This window comes from Kogia breviceps, chromosome 19 (genome assembly GCF_026419965.1).
Source record: "Kogia breviceps isolate mKogBre1 chromosome 19, mKogBre1 haplotype 1, whole genome shotgun sequence".
Classification (NCBI taxonomy): domain Eukaryota; kingdom Metazoa; phylum Chordata; class Mammalia; order Artiodactyla; family Physeteridae; genus Kogia; species Kogia breviceps.
The window spans coordinates 24,103,654-24,120,208 of NC_081328.1; the positions used below are offsets into that span (position 1 = coordinate 24,103,654).

Sequence of the window (16,555 nt, forward strand, 5' to 3'; positions counted from 1 at the left end):
TGTTGTGGCCTTTCCCGTTGCGGAGCACAGGCTCCAGACGTGCAGGCTCAGCGGCCATGGCTCACGGGCCCAGCCGCTCCGCGGCATGTGGGATCTTCCCGGACCGGGCCACGAACCCGTGTCCCCTGCATCAGCAGGCGGATTCTCAACCACTGCGCCACCAGGGAAGCCCAAAGAGTTAGTTTAATAGGTGATAACATATATATAATCATGGAATATTTAGAGGAAAAAGAAACTCCCTTGTTTTGCCGATGAGGAAACCTTGGCCCAGAGACATTGAAGTTTGCCAAAGTCAGACAGCTAGCCAGTGGCAGGACATGGTCTCGAACTCAGTGAAACTAGGCTGAAGATCTCTGAATGTTCTTCAGAGCCCCTGGTGCCTCAAGACCATCTTTACAAATGTTAGCTATTGTGCTATCACTGATATGCAGGTGTGCATATTACCAGAGGATTCTGATCAAAGGGTAGGAACAGCTACTGAACCTTCACCTATATTCTGTGACATTGTGGCAGGGCTCTGCTATAGCTCAAGGACCAGGATTCTGTCTGGTGCAGCTGTGTTTCAGTTGTGGGTCTTCTACCTCGAGATCTTCTAACCCACTCCTTTTATTTCTTAGCCAGGGAAGGCCTAGAGAGTCCAGTGCCCGAACCAGAACGACACAGCTCAGTGGTGCACTCCTCACTGTGCCAGGCCACCCACAGGGACCACTCACGTCATCCAGCCCTGGCCGAGGCTCTTCCAGGTAGAGCCTAGTGGGCTGGATGTTGGGAAGTCTAGTACCCGCTGGTGGTGGGTAGGAGTCAGTGCAATCTCAGGAACGGCTCAGAGAATGGGGGACAGTCCTCCGGGTGGGCTGATGGGCTTGGGGTTGTGCCAAGAACTTGAGCAAACTGATGTGTTTGTGTCCACTCGCCCCCTTCCCCCAAATCTATGCAATTCAGGATCAGTATGGAATCTGTGTCTTCTAAAATCTATAACACAAAGTCAAGAAATAATGAAGATGCTGGAGAGATATACTTAAAATGGAAAAGTGAGTATAAAGTCATGGATTCTGTTGAACAAAGTGAAATTTAAAGTATCTTTCTAACCTTGTTGTTATCTGTAAGTACACAGCCTGTATTGCATTGTTCTCCCATATTCTTTTCTTTTTAGATCATTCCATTTTAAAAGCAAGATCTTTCTGATTACAAACTGCAGAAGAAAAGTGCTTTATTCATTTCTATACTATATAGGAAATTCTTCTATTCTACATGTGTATACATATATATATGTATGTATGTTATGTAACACATGTAGTAAAAATACACAATATAAATGTTTAATCTATAACATTATTAAGGTAGAGAGCTTGCAGTGTCACTTTCACATATTTTGTGGGCATTATCTTTTTGTATCAGTTTAATCTTGTAAGCTTAAAAGGATACAGCATCTTTTGTTTTTTGATATAAATGCTAAGTGACATTGCAAAAGTATAGAAAATTGGAGTGAAAACACACATGAACACATACATACGTACTCCCAAAATATGAACTCAATGTGGTCTAGAAAGGCTAGACAAACTCAAATAGAATTCCTTCCCTTAGTCTCTACAGACTAGGGGCTTCAGATGTCATTTTCTTATAAAATCTTCACAGCAAGAAGGTCCAATCTACAAGTTTCCTGTTACTTTTTACTCTAATTCAGGAAAAAGCGCTGTAACTAACTGAAATTCTGCCTTTCCCTTACTCTATCATCAATTCTCTCCTCTCCTCTGCTTCAGGCCAAGCAGGGCAAGCTAAGGCTGATGCAATTCCAAAAAAGCAATCATTGTGACAATATGAGCTATAAAATATGACGTAACTCTTTAAGAATCTAAAGCTTTTGTTTCCAGCATTCACAGTGATCTTTTAAACGCTGCTTTCTCTTGCATCCAGCGGAGGTGAAAGAAATGGCAGAGAAAGCAGCTACTGGGCAGCTGGCAGTACCTCCTTGGCATCCTCAGAGTAGTGTGACTTTAAAAAATGAGACTGAAAACGGGCCTGATCCCCTGCTGCAGCCCCCCGTTAGGGTCCCTAAGCATGTGGATTGGCGGCAAGCTGTAGAGCATGCCAAGAAAAATGATGAGCCAGGAGGAAATGGCAAGTATGACAAAACAGACAGCAGTGACCGCAACAGTGACCAGCATGGCAGCCAGCCAGGGCCTCGAAGTTTCACCGGTAAGTTCAGTTGGACGAGTCAGGGTAGGTGAGCTCTATCAAGTTGTCAGCTCTCCAAGTACACCTCCTAGAATATTTCCTTTGGTCTTCTCTCCTTTCCTGCCTGTCTGGGAATCCTGAATTCCGGGGGAAGCAGCATACCCTTCTAATTCCACTGTCCTTCAGACAGGTAAAGAAGTCCAGTGATTCCTGAGTTTTTCTATCACCAGAGCAGATTCCTTTGTCCAAAGAAGTAAAATAACCTCCATGCACTGACCCTGGATCTGAGTCTAACCTCACAAAGAATTGAACCTTTTACCCGAGGGCATTGGTGGAAGGCCACTCCCTACTGCCCACTTCTTTGCGTTGCATTTTAAGCCAGAAAAATTCCACTGGCTCTCAGAGAGTCTATGCATGAGGAACTTAGAGACAAATGACGTTTACTGTCATCACTTTTAGAGATTTGTAGGTGAAAACTGAAGACTGTGTATTTCCACCTGGTAATTTGCTTGCAGTCAGGGCATGGGATATCGTTTCGCAGTTGTTTGCAAATCAAAGGACGGTACATCTAAAATTATTGTTTAACTTAGGTAGAAAATCCATTGGTTTGGATTTTTTTGGTATTTAAAACCTGTTCCTTGTCAAGCATCGCCCTTGAATGGGGAGGCAAAAGGGTAGCTGATCCAGGGCCACGTGCTGGGGCCAGGCTAGCCTAACAGTCTCCACTTTGATTTGACATATGAAACATGGCCACCCTTGGCAGAATATGCATACATCTCTTCTCTCACGCCAGCCTTTGCCCCTTCCATGCCATTTGAATATCACCAAATGACAATGATTGTGTTATAATTATTAGGTATCAGGCACCTGCCCCCCAGAAAAAATGAGCAGCCAGAGCATAGTGAAGTCTTTCAAGCAAATTCTGATGCACCTGTGGTTGTTGAGAAGTCTTACAGCGTAAGTCATGCTACCTGGAGAGCTAACTTGAACCCAAAGACCTACTAGAACTGAGTTGTTATGTATTATGACTTTGAAATAACATCTATAGTAGTTCTTTTTTGTTGGAGCATGTGCCCTCATGTCTCTTGACATGAAAGAAGAAGTCTTTCCTCCCAGCCTGATACTTTTTGAGTTAGTTCAATTCAAAGCATTGTGTATATTGGAGCTTGGGGAAAACACAGACAAGTGTTAGATTCAGCTCTGACCCTTGAGCCTTCTGTCGAGTTGGCTAGACAAGACCAACTCTTTTTAAAAAATTAATTAATTAATTTTTGGCTGCGCTGGGTCTTTGTTGCTGCGCGCAGGCTTTCTCTAGTTGTGGCAAGAGCAGGGGCTACTCTTCATTGCACTGTGCGGGCTTCTCAGTGTGGTGACTTCTCTTGTTGCGGAGCGCAGGCTCTAGGCGTTTGGGCTTCAGTAGTTGTGGCTTGTGGGCTCTAGAGCACAGGCTCAGTAGTTGTGGTGCACGGGCTTAGTTGCTCCACGGCATGTGGGATCTTCCTGGACCAGGGATCGAACCCATGTCCCCCGCGTTGGCAGGCGGATTCTTAACCACTGCGCCACTAGGGAAGTCCCAAGACCAACTCTTAAAGCACGGTCAGTTACCAAAGCTCATGACTCAGGTCAGATTGAAGTAGGAAAAGCAAGGCCAGGGTTGTGATGAGAGTACCTTCACCTAGAATGTCACCTAAGACCCAAATTCAGCTTTCAACTCAGTGGAAGGAATGTGTTGATGCCTGAACCCTCTGCCTCAGCAAGATCTCTGGGATACAGTCAGATCCTAGCATTTGCATTGGGGTTACAGCCTTGCTTCAGGGATTTAATGCATTCTTCAAGCATGCAGTTGGGCCATCGTCCAGCCAGAGCAAGGAACCAACATTTTTTTAATCACCATTGACGTGGGCCCAGGATCATTTAAAGAATATAAACAGGAGCTGAGAATGAAACAATGTAAAAAGCCAGATGTGATAACATTTGAGGTCTTTGGAAGAACATGCTGTTGTATTAATCATAGCACACAAACCGCTCATAGGACAATTTATTCTTTCTCTCATGTGAGGACTGGAAAGATGTGCTAACATTCAGCATACTGGCTTGGCTGGAGAAGCAGCTCTGTCAGGGAAGTGGGGAAGGTATGGGAGGCCAGGCTTGTCTGAGAAATTTCAGTTTGACAGGAGAGGTTAAGGAAAGCAGCTGCTAAGTGCACAGAGGAGGAAGTATGGCAAAAGCAATGTCCAAGGATATAAACCACAAAACCTCTGCGAAGGGATGACTGAAGGTGAGGAAAGGAGCCAGTTGTCTGGCCATGTGGTGATCAGGGCCTGAATGTAGAGAAAGAGCAAAAAAGGAAGGGGTAGAGTGGAGATGCTGAAGAAATAACCTACTTTATTTTATTTTTATTGTTGAGATTGCATTGCTGTTTTAAAAATCATGCTTCTTTTTTATTTATAAATTTATTTATTTTTAAATTTTTGGCTGTGTTGGGTCTTTGTTGCTGCACATGGGCTTTTTCTAGTTGCGGAGAGCAGGGGCTACTCTTTGTTGCGGTGTGCAGGCTTCTCATTGCGGTGGCTTCTCTCGTTGCGGAGCATGGGCTCCAGGCACGCGGGCTCAGGAGTTGTGGCTCGAGGGCTCTAGAGCGCAGACTCAGTAGTTGTGGCGCACGGGCTTAGTTGCTCCGCGGCATGTGGGATCTTCCTGGACCAGGGCTCGAACCTGTGTCCCCTGCATCGGCAGGCGGATTCTTAACCACTGTGCTGCCAGGGAAGCCCCCAAATCATGCTTCTTCACTTGCCTTTAAACGGGAATACCTGAGGGAGTCCCAGTTCTGAGCAGCCTCAGCCTGGAGGACAACACCAACACGACTGTATCTAGGCTCTTGAGGATCAGGGTGTTTAAATTCAGTCCCCAGCTTGAGTTGTCTAGGGACTTTTTTCTTCCTGTGAATTTTAGAGCAAAAAGGTCACCCAGCCTCCCCCCACTTCCACTGTGCAGGTAAGGATGTTGAGATTCAGGACTGTCATTTGTCACAGTTGCTCCAGGGGGTTCACAGCTCACTGTGGGGAAGGAGGGCCAGAGGTGCAAGTAGGCAGGAAGGTCTCAAAGAGTGTCATCCCGACCACAGAGTAATTTCTGATACCCCATCATTAACACTGCATCCAACTGTAAAGGGATTTGTTGACAATAAACACCAACTTAAAAGTGATTTCTTGCCTTATTAATAGGATCAGTCCGTGCAATCAACTTGTTCACCAGAGTCTTCTGAAGACATAACAGATGAATTTTTAACTCCAGACCATGAATATTTTTACTCTTCAACTGCTCAAGAAAACTTGGCTCTAGAGGTAGAAAAATTTTTTTAAATAAATTTATTTGTTTTTTATTTTTGGCTGCATTGGGTCTTCGTTGCTGTGCGTGGGCTTTGTCTAGTTGCGGTGAGCGGGGGCTGCTCTTCACTGTGGTGTGTGGGCTTCTGATTGCAGTGGCTTCTCTTGTTGCGGAGCACAGGCTCTAGGCGCACAGTCTTCAGTAGTTGTGGCATGTGGGCTCAGTAGTTGTGGCTTGCGGGGTCTTGAGCACAGGCTCAGTAGTTGTGGTGCACGGGCTTAGCTGCTCCACGGCATGTGGGATCTTCCCGGACCAGGGCTCGAACCTGTGTCCCTTGCATCGGCAGGCGGATTCTCAACCACTGCACCACCAGGGAAGCCCTTAGAGGTAAAAATTTACAGTTCAGGATAAAGTACATCTTCAGCTTTTCCGTTGCCTTATTCCTTTAAAATTATTTTTATTAAGAAAAATAGCTTACACATAAAAGTATATAATGTCAATTTATCAGTGTTTTTATGTTTTCAAAAAACATGTGAAAAATAAGATTTTTGATAATGAAGGTCATAAGCAATTTCTCCCAAAATTGTGGTTCCTGCATTTGTACAGCACTTTGTGCTTCTTTTTTCAAAACGCTTTCCTTCATGTTACCCAATTCACACATCCTTCCTGAAGGGAAGAGAAGGCAGCCTGCTGTTATTCCTCTGTGTGAAGAAGAACTGGCAAATGCAGATGTAGGGAATTAGCCCTGGCCTGGCCAGATGTAGTGGTGAGAGAGCCAGAAATAGAGGCGCAGTGTCAGCAGTGAATGTGAGGCTGTCCAGTACACAGGGCTTTCTCTGGGATCTGCCTAGCTTTTGCAAGAACCTGTTTGTACGGAGTATTTTCATTTATAAAATGAAACTTATTGGATTCTCTTATTTACTTATGTTATTTTCACCTCACCTGTCCCCTAATGTGCCACTTTTTGAGGTTCTTTTACCAATATGAAAGGTACGGGAGAGGAAAGAGAAGATTGTACATGTCAATCACAACATTTGACTGACAAGAAGAATTCAGTGATGCATCAGAAAGTGTGGTTTCCACTTGTTGGCACTTCTGAAAACTCAGAGCAATTTTCCATTATTAATCCTTTAAACATCCTTGGTTTTGCTGTGGATGGGAACATTAAGAAAATCTTTCATAAAAATATATAAAGTATATATACATACATATGTATATACATGTAACATGTAGATGTATATAAAAAGTGTAACAGAGAAGACTACACACATCTTTAGTGTACAGCTCATGAACTTTACATGCTCAGCACTCATGTAGCCAGCTCCCAAATCAAGAAATAGACTATTCTTGATCCCCCAAAAGACCTCCTTGTGTTTCCTCCCGCTCCCTGCCTCCCCTCAAAGGAACCAGTGTTCGGACTTCTCACCCCATAGAGTAGCTTTGCAGTCTGGGCCGTTTTTCCTACCTTCTTTGGCTTTTCTGATAAAGCTCCCAGGAATCAAAACGTGTTTGTTGGAAGGTTGTGGTGAGGAGGGGAAGATGAAGGGAAAAGTCACCCGATTCCACCTCAAAGTGGGAGGTGGAGGAGGGCTTGTTGTTGAGGAAGAAGACATAGTACAAATCAGTCCTTAATGTCTGTGATGAAGGTTTGTTCTTTTTCTATAGAAGATTTAGGAACCTTATGAAGATTTTCAAGGTTTAAGAACATCAAGAAATTCTCCACCTTCTGATGATATGTCTGCCTCCAGTGACCCTCCTTTCTTTGCTCTTTCATTCTTTTGTAGACCTCAAGTCCCATTGAAGAAGACTTTGAAGGAATACAACATGCTTGTGCCGGACCTCAAGCCTCTGGTAATAAGCCCTCGGGGCAGATTCCTTTGCGAGTCCCTCATCTTTACTTTCTGTCAGATCACACATGTTTAGAGCTGGTAAAGTCCTTAGAAATAACCTTCCAGGCCTGTCATTTTACAGATGAGAAAACTTAGGCTCTGTGATTTCCCCTGCCCCTCACGAGTCTCATGACATCCATATATCATGTTATTTATACCTCCCCTTGCATTCTTATAGCATACGTTACAGCAGTTGCTTCTTCTTCTCTTTTCCCCCTGTAGTCTCTTTCCCTAGATTTCAGGCTCTTTTGTGGCACATAGCAGGTGTTCAGTTATCTTTGCTGAGCCGACCTGAGGGATTGACCTAGGCCACGCAGCTAGTTATTGACACAGTGACACAACCAGAACTAGGTTTCCATGTCCTCCCCAAAAGGCAGAGTCTCACCATCATTTTCCTTTGGTTGCTTGGCATCTTAGCAAAGAGTTAATAATAGCCAACAGTACAGTCACCGTAACATCCTTCCCTTGGGAGGCCTTGGGTTCTATTTAACTTAGCAACCGCTTCCCGTTACCTGGGGAGTTAACCTTGGATCAGCAGCTGGGGTGTGACACAAGATAAGATATAAGTGAACCACAGGTTCTGATACAAGCATTTACAAAATTGTGCACTTTCACTCTTTTAAGGTATGCAACCATCCATTTTTAAAACCAGGCTTATCTACCTACCAAGCCGCGTAGCTCGGTCCAGGGTCGCGTCTCAACAGTCTGAACCCGGGCCGGGTGGGTGTAGGTTCTGACCATACTCCCTTCCTCCTGCTGCACACTCCAGCTTCCATCTCTAACCTGATTCAGGTCCCCGTCACAGGCACAAGCATTTTAAGAATCCGTAAGCTTTTAGATGAACACTTAAATTCTCAGGACAATATGTATTTAAAGTTCCCAAACCTGGGTCTCTGGCCACCCAGCTCTTTCTGTGGAGCCTCTGCCCATGATCACTTTCTGTGTGAGCCTGACCTGTACATGGCCACTTCACTAGTGTTTGGAAGAGAGTTGAGTAGGATAGAGAAGTTATGGGGCAGGCAGGTCAGAAAACCAGGGCTAGTTGGATACAAACATCTAAAGTACATGTAGAAGCCTCTGATTTCTACTCTGTTTCCTCCTTTTAGCCCTTCTCCTCCCCCTTTTTCACTGGGGCTCTGATATATCAATATATCCTCTCCATACCAGGCAATACAACAGGGGTAAAAGTTGCATACATGCTGGGTTCCAAGCCCAGTTCTGCCACTGATTTTTTTTCTGCATTACCTTGGGCATGTCGCTCCACCTGAGGGCCCCACTTTCCCTCCATGTAAAGTAAAGGAGAAAGTTAGACTCTAAAATCTCTAAGTTCCCCTCCAGGTCTAAATTGTGCTTATTAGGAATTCTTTTATGCTTTCCAGGTGTTTACGCTTTCTAGGCATTTGAAAAGGGGTGGAAAGAGGAAGAACTCCTATGCTTCTCCACTGGTGGGGTTTCAGAGTAGCTTGGCTTCTGCTGAAGGTGGCACTTTTATGGTGGGCCTCCCATTGCCTACCGGACTACCTCCCAGACCTAAAGAATGGCTGGGGGATCATGGGTATTTGCCAGCGGGCAGGCTGGTCTGTCTGTCCTCTTCTCTATAAGCCAGAGCTATGTAATGGTGGGAAGGAAAATGGATACTGGCCCCTTGTGTCCAGAGGCCTTACTGAGAGTTGGGGAGGAGTGACTTCAGATGCTTGAGGCCAACGAGAACAGAAGACAGTTGAATTAGCTCCTTAGTACTCAAGACCCCATCCCCACTCTTTAAGTGGTGTTTGGTGGCCAAGAGACACAGTTAATGTTCTGGGAATGCCCGGCTAATGGTCTTTTCTTTTTTTTCTTTCTTTTTTTACATTTTCATTTATTTATTTAATTTTATTTATTTTTGGCTGCATTGGGTCTTTGTTGCTGCACGCAGGCTTTTCTCTAGTTGTGGCAAGCAGGGGCTACTCTTCCTTGCGGTGCGCGGGCTTCTCATTGCAGTGGCTTCTCTTGTTGCAGAGCACGGACTCTAGGCGTGTGGGCTTCCGTAGCTGTGGCACGGGGGCTCAGTAGTTGTGGCGCATGGGCTTAGTTGCTCCGTGGCATGTGGGGTCTTCCCGGACCAGGGCTCGAACCCGTGTCCCTTGCATTGGCAGGTGGATTCTTAACCACTGCGCCACCAGGGAAGCCCTCGTGGTCTTTTCTATTTGGAATCTTTAGTGAACAAACAGTTCTTGGTTTCAACGCCCCCTGGTGTCTGTTGACAGGAACCAGGTCAGTTTGCCTTCCTGAAAAGACAAAACAACGTTTGTCTCCAGAAATAACTGTGCAGTTATAACTGAAAGGCCAGTAAATGGCTTGATTGTATTCTGAGAGTCAGAATATAGTTCTCCCCTCTGAGCAAGGGAAATAAACTTTCAGAGCAAAAACCTCTTCTCCAGTGACAGTGCTCACTCCAAACCCAACTAGGAAGCAGTTTGTTTATGCAGATTATTTCTTATTCTGGACCAGACCAAGGAAAATTCTAGAGAATGAAAGTAATAATCTGGGTTGGCAAAAATTCACTAAAAAATGCATGTACTTCATTCTTTCAGGTGAAGAAAAGTTCCAGATGAGAAAAAACCTTGGAAAGAATGCTGAAATTTTGACCAGGTCTCAATTCCAACCTATACAAAGGTATATGCTATTATTTTATTCACAGTTTCAGACTCATAGAAGTAATGTTAATTGATGGTAATGCCCCATATTTATATGTTGCTCTTCTTCAAATATAATAGCCATCATGTTATAACAGTAAGCTTTGGGCAGCTTAGCTTTGTTAGGGCTTGTTCAGCAGAATTGTGAGGGGTCGTGAAAAGGAGTCGTTATCTGTATTCAGATCCTGACTCTGCTTTTCTAACTTGGTCAAATTTCTCGACCCCTCTCTTCTAGCTCCCCATTTGTAAAATAGCGATAAGAATCATCACTGGACATATTGTTAATTGAAAGAAATGCACAACAGTGTATGTAATTTAATACCATCTGTGTAAAAATGAGAGGGAAGGGAGATACCTATAATCCTTGGAGTGTGTCGACATTTCTGGAAGTCTATACAGTGGTTAACTCTGGAGAGAGAGTCCAGAGGTTTTGCTTTTTATCTTATAACCTTCTTTGCTCTTGGAATGTTCCACCATGGGTGCATACCACTTTTGAAAGAAAAAGGTACTTTGTTTTTTTTTTTACTTTTACAAATGAAAAAGAGAAATTCCATCTGGTTAAGGAAAGTTTCTGTAGACAACATTGAGTTTTATTTTTTCATCTCTCTTAAATAATATATTTTCAATTCTATTGAATAAATGGAAGATTCTAAATTCAAAAAAGAAAGGAATTCTTACTGGGAATGTTGACATGGAGATTAAAAGTAATAATATGACTTCTGGGCATTTACCCAGAGAAATGAAGAATTATGTTTACACGAAAACACATACATGGGACTTCCCTGGTGGTCCAGTGGTAAAGAATCCGCTTTCCAACGCAGGGAGCATGGGTTCCATCCCTGGGCAGGGAACTAAGATCCCACACGCGGCAGGACAACTAAGCCCATGTGCCACAACTACTGAGCTTGTGCTCCTCACCGAGAGAGCCCGCGTGCTGCAAACTACAGAGCCCATACACTCTGGAGCCTGCGCACCACAACTAGAGAGAGAAAAACCGCATGTCACAACTAGAGAGAAGCCCACACACTGCAATGAAGAGCCTGCACTGCAATGAAAGATCCTGCATGCCGCAACTAAGACCCAATGCAGCCAAAAAAATTTATTTATTTAAAAATAAATAAATATTTTTTAAAACCCAACACATACACGAATGTTTATAGCAACTTTATTCATAATAGCCGAAATCTGGAAACCCAGATGCTGTCTAACAAGTGAATGGTTTAACAGACTGTGGAACATCCATACCATGGAATGCTCCTCAGCAATAAAAAAGAATGAACTATTGGTACATGCAACAACCGGGATAAGTCTCCAGAGAATTATGTTGAGTGGAAAAAGCAACCCCTGCAAAGTTATTTACTATATGATTCTACATTTATAACATTCTTGAAATGATAAAATTGTAGAAATAAAGCATGAGTGGTTTCTGGGAGTTAAGAAAGAGATGGGAGTGGGGGGGGGAATAGACATGGCTATAAAAGGGCAATATGAGGGGTCCTTGTGGTGGAAATGTTCTGTATCTTGACTGTATCAATGTCGATATCTCGGTTATGATACTGCTCAATAGATTTGCAAGATGTCACCACTGAGGGAAGCTGGGTAAAGTGTATTTCTTAAAACTGCATGTGGACTTCCCTGGTGGTGCAGTGGTTAAGAATCCGCCTGCCAATGCAGGGGACATGGGTTTGAGCCCTGATCTGGGAAGATCCCACATGCCACGGAGCAGCTGGGCCCATGAGCCATGGCCGCTGCTCCGCAACGGGAGAGGCCACAACAGTGAGAGGCCCGCGTATCAAAAAAAAAAGAAAGAAATGTGGAAACATTTGGAAGGATTTAGCATGGGATCTGGCTTATAGTTTGTGTTTGAATATTGAAAATGAATCTTAAATATTGGTTAAAGTAGAAGCAGGTCAAGTTTGTCTTCAGAATTCTTTTCTGGCCATTTTTTGACACAAGCCTCCCTTGGCCTCCCCTGATACTCCATGCCAAGAAGCTGTTTCACAGTTGGTAAGGCCCCATGGCTGTGCCCTTTGCTGCACCATCCATACACAGCAAAGTTCCCATGCTCCGTTGATTTCCTCAGGAGCTTGCTCTGCCAGTAGCATCGTTGGCTGATTTCAGACGGGCAGACCCTTAGAGAGTATTTATTCAGCCTCTGAAGAGGAAACCGAGGCCCAGACATCCCTGAGAACATGTGGCTAGTCAGTAGCAGAGCCAGGATCAGAACCCTCACTTTCCACTTTGAGCTTAGTGCCCTTTGCCCTTCCAACTGCCTCTCACACTGGGCCAGTAACTGGTGCCTTGTACCACGTTATTGCACTCTGCTGACAGGGGATTTATATAACTTTCTCACTTTCTCTCTTACAGTACTGAAGACAAACAAGAGGAGACATTAAAGGAGTCACCAAAGGAAATGAAAGAGAAAGACATGTATGGCCACCAAAAGTTGCCTAAGGATTCTGTGCGAAGTCTTGGTTTTAGGGGAATAGTATTTCTTTGTTTGTAAGAGTCTGTGTTCTAACCATCTTTATGTATACATTTAATGTGAGCCTGTTCTTCTTTCACCAAAAAAATGTTGTGATGAGTGATCTAAATAAATAGCATCTTAATCAAGGAAACACAGTGATAAGAAGAATAGAAGTTTATACTTGAGGTAGATTAAATCTGTTTGCCACATAAATAGACTTTCACCTATGGAATTTATTTTTAGCTGCTGAGATATGTTTAAAGTTAGTATCTCTTTTTAAGATATTCTCTAATATTCTCTTTAAGATATCTTAAATATCTTATAGATATCTTATGGATATTCTAAGATATTCTCTGATTTTTGTGAAGAGCATCTTTAAAAAGTACCTCTTAGGAATATGGTGTTTGATTTTTGTAAACATCTCCCAATTACTCTGTGCTTTTAATTCTTTAGATCATTGACAGACATTCAAGACCTGTCTAGTATCTCCTATGAACAAGACGGTTCTTTTAAGGAAGTCTCATGCAAAACACCCAAAACAAACCACGCACCTATTAGTGTCAGCACTCCGCTCAGCCCAGGTAATCACTAGCAGGGGGAATGTTCTGGGAAAGGGACTAACAGCCCCTGCCTCGCTGGCTATGGGAAGCCAGGCTGCAGGAGCAGAGACCCACAGTGTTTGCTCACAGTACAGAGGGGTTTCTTTAGGGCCAGAGCTGAAGGGGATAATCCCATGGGAGGCCAGGTAGCTGTGGTGGTGGTGATTAACCAGCTGTAAGGAGATTTTTAAACTCTAGCAATAGAGACATGCAAATGCAGAGTCTACTTTGTCCGTGAAGCACTGTTGAATTTAGTGCAAATACATTGGATTCTCTAGAGTCTGTAACTTAAAACAGTACCTTGTGCTTAAACATACATAGTTCTGGGTCCTGCAACTGCATACAGCCAGCATCAAATATCCTCTCTCTAGTGTCCTTTTTTCCAGTATGTTTGTGGTTCAAATAATCTCCCTTTAGTCTCTCCCAAGTTTAGAGACTATCATCGTGATCAGTGATTATTTCAGTTATTGACAATTTGGAAAATCCCTGTTCCAGGTATAGAGTTTTGTGGGGGCTTCTTTTTGTTGTTTTTAAATAATGTAAAGGATTCAGACACTAACTGCCCTCTTTTCTACAACAGGGTCAATTTCTTCAGCTGCTAGTCAGTATAAGGACTGTCTTGAAAGTATCACATTTCAGGTTAAAACAGGGTCTACCTCATTCTGGAACAGTCAAGAATCTATTCAAACTTTGTCTGATAAATTTACAACTGTACGAGAGAAAGCAAAGAGCCTAGATTCCCTTCTTACTTCCTCTGAAACTCTTCCTTCAAGACTGACTAATCTCGTAAGTATACCGATTCTGCGTTGCACACTCTTGGAGTGAGTCCAAAGGCGTCAGTGATCCAAAAGGCCAAGATTTCTCCATATCTGTTTTACAAAGAAAGCAAGAAATAAGCTGGATCCTCTCCAGGCTTCCGTGGGGCTCCTCTCTGAGTCTGTATTGTAGAATGGATCCTGGGTTTTTGTGCCCGTTTTTTCCCCCCAGAGGTAATGTTTGTCGATTTCTCGAAAGATCCGTCCACTGTGATAGCTTATGATGCATTGTTCATCTGCATTGTTCTTTCTACCTAACCATATCTTACATACTAAGAGGAGGCTCGAGTTCTGCTTCCTTCTTGACGCCTCCTCTGGTTAGTGCTCTGAGAGTTTCTATTGATCTCTAACCTTCTCTGAACTCCTAAACCAATAATCTGCAGTAAAAACACTTAATGGTACCTTCTCCTTGCTTCCTTCCCCTCCCCGTGCTGTTTGTCGGTTTCCTTTCTCTCTCTCCCTCATACTTCATATGTGTAGTCTCTTCAAAAAAACTGAAAGTTCCTTACTTGGTTCTGCTCATTAAAAACCTGTTGACTGACCTTTCTGTAGGCAGATTGATTACTTGTTTGGCCCTCAGTGAAAAATCAACTGTCATCTTCTCTGGGCATTTGACTCACAAAAGGTCTCACTCTGAAGTAGGGAAATAAAGAATTTTATGCTCTTGTTCAACAAACTGTTAATGGGGCAGGTTCTAAGTGCCAGGCACTATGCCAGGCCCTTTTCTAGGCATCCAGAAGTGAATAGGAAAGTCCACGCCCTGAAGGAGCTCACTGCCTATTGAGAAAGACTGGCAGGATGTAACACAGAGGTAAAAACTGAGTGCTGTGGAGGCAAAGAGGGGTGGGAAGGCTTCCAAGAGGAGATAACATTTGAATGTTTGACTCAGTCAACAAAACAAGTAGCTTCTTCCATCAGTGATACACAAGATTAATCTTGGAAATGATTGAGTTTAACAGGCCTTTTTAGCTTAATACATGTGTCAGTTACCATGTTTATGTCTTACTTGTAGAAAAGATTGCCTGCATTTACTGGGGCTGGTTCCTCCAGCATTGCTGAGGCACCTCACACATCATCCCGTGCCACTCAGAGGAGGAGCCTGCCAAAAGGTACCCTGTGTTTAATATTAAAATACAAGTTCATAATAGTAAACCAATTTAAGAGAGACTTCATCTCCTCTTTGATGCTATGGTAGATTCAAACAAAAATGCTGGGCTTCCCTGGTGGCGCAGTGGTTGAGAGTCCGCCTGCCGATGCAGGGGACCACGGGTTCGTGCCCCAGTCCAGGAGGATCCCACATGCCGCAGAGCGGCTGGGCCCGTGAGCCATGGCCCCTGAGCCTGCGTGTCCAGAGCCTGTGCTCCTCAACGGGAGAGGCCACAGCAGTGAGAGGCCCGCGTACTGCAGGAAAACAAACAAACAAACAAACAAAAATGCTAATTTCCCCTGACTATAACATATAAAAGTAACACATACTCATTATAGAAAACTTAGAGAATACAGACGAGCTTAAAAGAGAAAACCACGACCATTCTACCATCATTTTTTTTAAAGTTTTTTTTGATGTGGACCATTTTTAAAGTCTTTATTGAATTTGTTACAACATGGCTTCTGTTTTATGTTTTGTTTTTTTGGCCACGAGGCATGTGGGATCTTAGCTCCCCAACCAGGGATTGAACCTGCACCCCCTGCATTAGAAGGCGAAGTCTTAACTACTGGACTGTCAGGGAAGTCCCTCTACCATCATTTTTTAACCTCTTGTAGTACTTTGGTGCATATCTTTTTTATATTTTTAGAAATATACCCCCAAATATATATATATATATATATATATATATTTGGGGGCTGTATATATATACTTTTTTTTAGCATAGTTGAGATCATATAGTGTATCAGCTCTGGCCTGCTTCTTTTTCTTTAATGATATATTTTAGGATTTCCGCTTGTCAGTAAAAATTATTCATAAATACATGTGATGGCTGCGTGGTAGTCCATTCTACTTATGTTGCTTAACCCTGCCCTTATCTTGAAGATTTATGTTGTTTTCCAACTTTTGCTCTTTGTACAGAAATCTTTATCTGAACCTCTGATCTTTTCCTTAGGATAGAGTCTTAGAAGACAATTTCCAGATCAAAGGGTATGAGAGCGTTAACAGCTCTTGAGGTGTAATCGCCTTTGCTCCATTAATCTTATTGTCTTGTGTCTTTGGTATGACTCTTAGAACTTCCCTCAGGGGGATAGAGATATTGTGAACTATGCTGAGGGGTTTTGGTTAATGTTATAATTGAGCCCATAAGTGAAGGCCCAAAGTATGGTCTCCCATATCCCCTGGCCTGATAATCTATAGAGAAAGGCCTCCCACTTTTTTTCATTTTGACGGGTATAGAGCTTCTGTATCCCTCCCCCAGTCTTGGTCCAAATTGGACCCCCAGCCGCTTAGTAAGAATTTATACCTCACCTACCTTAAATATCCTTGGGGAGGGGCACAGATCAAGTGGTACTGAGGTGAGGTGTGATATAGAAAGGGTTTAGAGTAAAAGGGAGGGTAAAGCCTTTCACATATGAAGTCTCAATTAGGACCGTTAACATAAGAGGTTTTCTCCCCATC

General features: G+C 43.4%; 1 protein-coding gene across 10 annotated transcripts in view; it reads left to right on the plus strand.

Moving 5' to 3' along the window:
* TEX14 (testis expressed 14, intercellular bridge forming factor) overlaps positions 1 to 16,555 on the plus strand; it is a 168,860-nt gene that overhangs the window by 139,851 nt on the left and 12,454 nt on the right. For 6 of the 10 annotated variants that reach the window (XR_010838188.1, XM_067021230.1, XM_067021226.1 and 3 more), the window contains 11 exons: positions 618 to 743; positions 943 to 1,031; positions 1,915 to 2,196; positions 3,032 to 3,132; positions 5,400 to 5,519; positions 7,287 to 7,353; positions 9,965 to 10,046; positions 12,434 to 12,496; positions 12,987 to 13,114; positions 13,713 to 13,918; positions 14,960 to 15,056. Coding sequence is in view for 8 of the 10 variants with exons in the window: in XM_067021230.1 (XP_066877331.1) it covers positions 618 to 743; positions 943 to 1,031; positions 1,915 to 2,196; positions 3,032 to 3,132; positions 5,400 to 5,519; positions 7,287 to 7,353; positions 9,965 to 10,046; positions 12,434 to 12,496; positions 12,987 to 13,114; positions 13,713 to 13,918; positions 14,960 to 15,056 (1,361 nt within the window). In the remaining 2 variants the exon portion in view is untranslated. Of the gene's footprint in view, positions 1 to 617; positions 744 to 942; positions 1,032 to 1,914; positions 2,197 to 3,031; positions 3,133 to 5,399; positions 5,520 to 7,286; positions 7,354 to 9,964; positions 10,047 to 12,433; positions 12,497 to 12,986; positions 13,115 to 13,712; positions 13,919 to 14,014; positions 14,106 to 14,959; positions 15,057 to 16,555 lie in introns of those variants that run through there. The other 4 variants (XM_067021231.1, XR_010838189.1, XM_067021228.1 and 1 more) reach the window with 4 other exon arrangements.